Source organism: Austrofundulus limnaeus, unplaced genomic scaffold, assembly GCF_001266775.1.
Source record: "Austrofundulus limnaeus strain Quisiro unplaced genomic scaffold, Austrofundulus_limnaeus-1.0 Scaffold907, whole genome shotgun sequence".
Taxonomy (NCBI): Eukaryota; Metazoa; Chordata; class Actinopteri; order Cyprinodontiformes; family Rivulidae; genus Austrofundulus; species Austrofundulus limnaeus.
In genome coordinates this window covers 88063-92013 of record NW_013953309.1, presented here as the reverse complement: position 1 = coordinate 92013, position 3951 = coordinate 88063, and the positions used below count along the sequence as shown (strand labels likewise).

General features: G+C 48.4%; 1 protein-coding gene and 1 long non-coding RNA gene across 2 annotated transcripts in view; one reads left to right on the top strand and one right to left on the bottom strand.

The window, feature by feature from the left end:
• Nucleotides 1–1556, bottom strand: part of LOC106533221 (uncharacterized) — a 2949-nt gene extending 1393 nt beyond the window's left edge. The window contains exons 1-2 of the long non-coding RNA XR_001312212.1: nt 787–1556; nt 401–474 (exon numbers count right to left, since the gene is read on the bottom strand). This is a non-coding gene — a long non-coding RNA (uncharacterized LOC106533221). The remainder of the gene's footprint in view (nt 1–400; nt 475–786) is intronic.
• The window catches only part of LOC106533220 (metabotropic glutamate receptor 7), a gene marked incomplete at its 3' end in the record, with an annotated part of 59867 nt that extends 57355 nt beyond the window's left edge, over nt 1–2512 (top strand). Inside the window, 1 exon segment of the mRNA XM_014029461.1 lies at nt 2375–2512. Coding sequence (XP_013884915.1) covers nt 2375–2512 — 138 coding nt within the window.
• Between the last annotated feature and the right edge of the window lie 1439 nt (nt 2513–3951).

The following is a 3951-nucleotide window of genomic DNA, read 5'->3' as shown; positions in this document are numbered from 1 at the left end:
GTCAGGAGCTTCTCTCTGATTGGTCAGGAGCTTCTCTGATTAGTCAGGAGCTTCTCTCTGATTGGTCAGGAGCTTCTCTCTGATTGGTCAGGAGCTTCTCTCTGATTGGTCAGGAGCTTCTCTGACTGGTCAGGAGCTTCTCTCTGATTGGTCAGGTGCTTCTCTCTGATTGGTCAGGAGCTTCTCTCTGATTGGTCAGGAGCTTCTCTCTGATTGGTCAGGAGCTTCTCTGATTAGTCAGGAGCTTCTCTCTGATTGGTCAGGAGCTTCTCTCTGATTGGTCAGGAGCTTCTGTCTGTGGTCTTTTTGTTCAGATTTGATTTCTTTGTGTAAATCTGACTCCTGCTGTTTTTAGTGGAAACATTACTTCCTGTTGCATCATCTTCACTGTCCTGCTCACCTGCAGAGAAAGTCCTGAGTTTTACAGACGTCTTTAAACACATCATCACATCCGACACTTCACCGCCTGGAATTCTGGGTAAAAAAATAATTTAAAACACATTTACAGCAAACATCTCTACAAAAATTGCATTTCTCAGTAGGTTTTTTTTATGTGACATTTCATAATAAAATACCCTGGAAATGATCATTAAATGACAACATAAAAGTTTGATTTAATAAAAGGTAAAAAATGAACTGAGTGTAACTTTAGAAAGAAAAATATGTGAAAGTCTCTGTTCAGTTTTAATTTGGCAGCTGTTTGTGTTTTAAAAACTGTTTTATTTTTTAGATTTTTCTGCCAACACAAAATAAAAGCTTTCGTTTTGGTCGGCAGCAGTGACTCACTCGTTATCACTCCGTCACTGAAACTCGTGACCCAGAAAACACCAGGAAGAGTTTCTGGAGCACCGGCAGGGAGGTGATGCTGCAAAGCTTCAGGGCTTCATCCCTGTTGTTATTCTGACAGCTCTCTGACTTCTTCTTCTTTTTACTCTGTTCAGCTGCAGACTGTCAGCAGGTCAGTCACCTGCTGGAACATCCTTTAGAATAATTAATAAAAGAAAGATGGACTGTAAATGACCTTTGACCCTGTGAATGACCTTTGACCCTGTGAATGACCTTTGACCCTGTGCAGGTTATCTCTGAGGTTTAACACACATTCATGGAACTCTGTTCAGTTTCAAACCATAAATAAATCAAGTTTCTCCGTCTCTGGCTTTGCTTCCTGTTTCACTTCCTGTCTTTTAGTCCTTAACCTCCATCAGCTCCTCCCACTGAGGAGGACGAACCTGAAGAGGTGAAGACCCTCCTCAGTCCTGTCACAATGATTAAGATGCATGAAGGACACAGTGTGTGCTGTGGGTCGACCCGGCTGCCTCAGTCTGATGGGGATGATGAAGAGCACTTCTTCAGATAAAAGCCTCCTCATAAATCCTCAGGCTCTGAGTGACGGAGCCCAGGACAGGAAGCTGTCCACAAACTGATCCGTTCATTCTCACTCAGAAGCTGACGCTTTCCAGGAACGTGACGCATGTTCCAGTCTTTACTGAGTAAAGGAAACTACAAAGGGGTCCAGGTCAGGGTACAGGTCAGGGTACAGAGTCCAGGTCAGGGTTCAGTGTACAGGGTCCAGGTCAGGGTCCAGGTCAGGGTCCAGGTCAGGGTCCAGAGTCCAGGTCAGGGTTCAGTGTACAGGGTCCAGGTCAGGGTCCAGGTCAGGGTCCAGGTCAGGGTCCAGAGTCCAGGTCAGGGTTCAGTGTACAGGGTCCAGGTCAGGGTCCAGGTCAGGGTCCAGGTCAGGGTCCAGAGTCCAGGTCAGGGTTCAGTGTACAGGATACAGGTCAGGATACAGGTCAGGGTACAGGTCAGGGTACAGGTCAGGGTACAGGTCAGTGTTCAGGGTACAGATCAAAGTACAGGGTACAGGTCAGGGTCCAGGGTCCAGGTCAGGGTCCAGGTCAGGGTCCAGGTCAGGGTTCAGGTCAGGGTACAGATCAAAGTACAGGGTACAGGTCAGGGTCCAGGTCAGGGTACAGGTCAGGGTTCAGGGTCCAGGTCAGGGTACAGGTCAGAGTCCAGGTCAGGGTACAGGATACAGGTCAGGGTCCAGGTCAGGGTCCAGGTCAGGGTTCAGGGTCCAGGTCAGGGTTCAGGTCAGGGTACAGGTCAGGGTTCAGTGTACAGGATACAGGTCAGGGTCCAGGTCAGAGTCCAGGTCAGGGTACAGGATACAGGTCAGGGTCCAGGTCAGGGTCCAGGTCAGGGTTCAGGGTCCAGGTCAGGGTTCAGGTCAGGGTACAGGTCAGGGTTCAGTGTACAGGGTACAGGTCAGGGTTCAGGTCAGGGTACAGGTCAGGGTTCAGGGTACAGGTCAGGGTCCAGTGATGCTCTGTGGTCAGCAGCTGATGCATGTCTCCGTCTGGTTGTGTTTCAGGCTTCGACTCGTACTTCATGTCCAGAACTCTGGAGAACAACCGGAGGAATGTTTGGTTTGCTGAGTACTGGGAGGAGAACTTCAACTGCAAACTGATGAGCTCCTCCAAGAAGGACGAGAGCAGCCGCAAGTGCACAGGTGGGTGTTCCTGAGGAGAACCCACAGACCCTGGTCCAGAGTCTGTGGTCTTAGTGAAGTCCTCTGAGGAGGTTCTGGTCAGTCCGTCAGCAGGTAACAGAACCTGTGTGGAGCAGGCAGTTAGTGAGGAGGTGTAAAGGTGCCAGCAGGCTGTGAGCACTAATGAAGCCGTTCTATTTAAAGTATTGATTGAAGACACAAAAGAAGGACTTATCTTGTCGCTCTGTTCTCTCTTGTAGCCGGGCCTCGTTACAACCAGACTCCTCCATTATGCTCTGTAATTTCCTGCCCTGACTGATTGATTTTTGAAGATATGAACTTTAGAGGCTGTCGCAGCGTCTGAATTCATTTGTTGGACCTAATTCATTGTCAGAATTCCCATTTCCCTTAAACGGTCAGTTCTCCTTTGTTTGCCGTCTCTTCCCTCCCTCCTCACTTCTTAATGTGAGCTACATGTCAGGACCAAACATCGTCTCAGGAGCCAATCAGCACAGAGACGACACACGAGCACCTTTATTCATGCAGAGGTCCTGGAACAGAGGTCAAAGGAGGAGTTATCATCAGTTTCTACAGATAATTATTGGTTCTTCATGGTACACCTAACTGACCAATCAGAAGCTGTCAAAGTCATGACGGTCCTCTGAGGATGGAGCCACATCATGGAGAGGATTAGCTCTTGCAGACCTGTGATTTTAGTGTTTCTGAGAGTCTGGAGGGTTTCTGGAAGTTTCTGTGACCATGCTGACAGTGTGTTCTGGCTGCAGAGCAGGTCTCACTGCTCCTCAGAGACGTGAATAAAACATGGAGCTGCAGAGCTGAGTGGCAGGTCCTGGTGAAGCTCATCAGGTTCTCTGTGAGGACCTTAATGAAGCGTCCTGTCCCAGACTGACAGCTTCATATCAGCTGAGCACACGTGACTCTAACAACTGTCCATGTCAGCCGGTTGTTCTGCCTTTAATCTGAACAAATACTGAGGATTAAAAGGCTTCTGGCTCATGTTTCTCTGAGTTTCATCAGTTTGTCTGAGAGAACAGGAGGCAGACTCTTCTTATTATCTGATTTGAATAAATCCTTTGTTTTAACTCAATCTGTGAGGATGGGGGGAGGGGGGGTCTAACAGTGAGACACCAGTCCAACAACCAGGCCAATTATTTCTGTTCTGAACTCATCAAAGCAGCAGCAGCAGCAGGGTGGGAGGAGCTCCTGACTGCTAAAATTAACCTGACATCTGTCTGTTTGCTGGGCTCCTCTGATGAGCCTTCATGCATCGCTCTCACACAGGTACACAGGTACAGGTACAGGTACCAGGTACAGGTACACAGGTACAGGTACACAGGTACACAGGTACAGGTACAGGTACACAGGTACACAGGTACAGGTACACAGGTACAGGTACAGGTGCATAGGTACAGGTACACAGGTACACAGGTACAGGTACA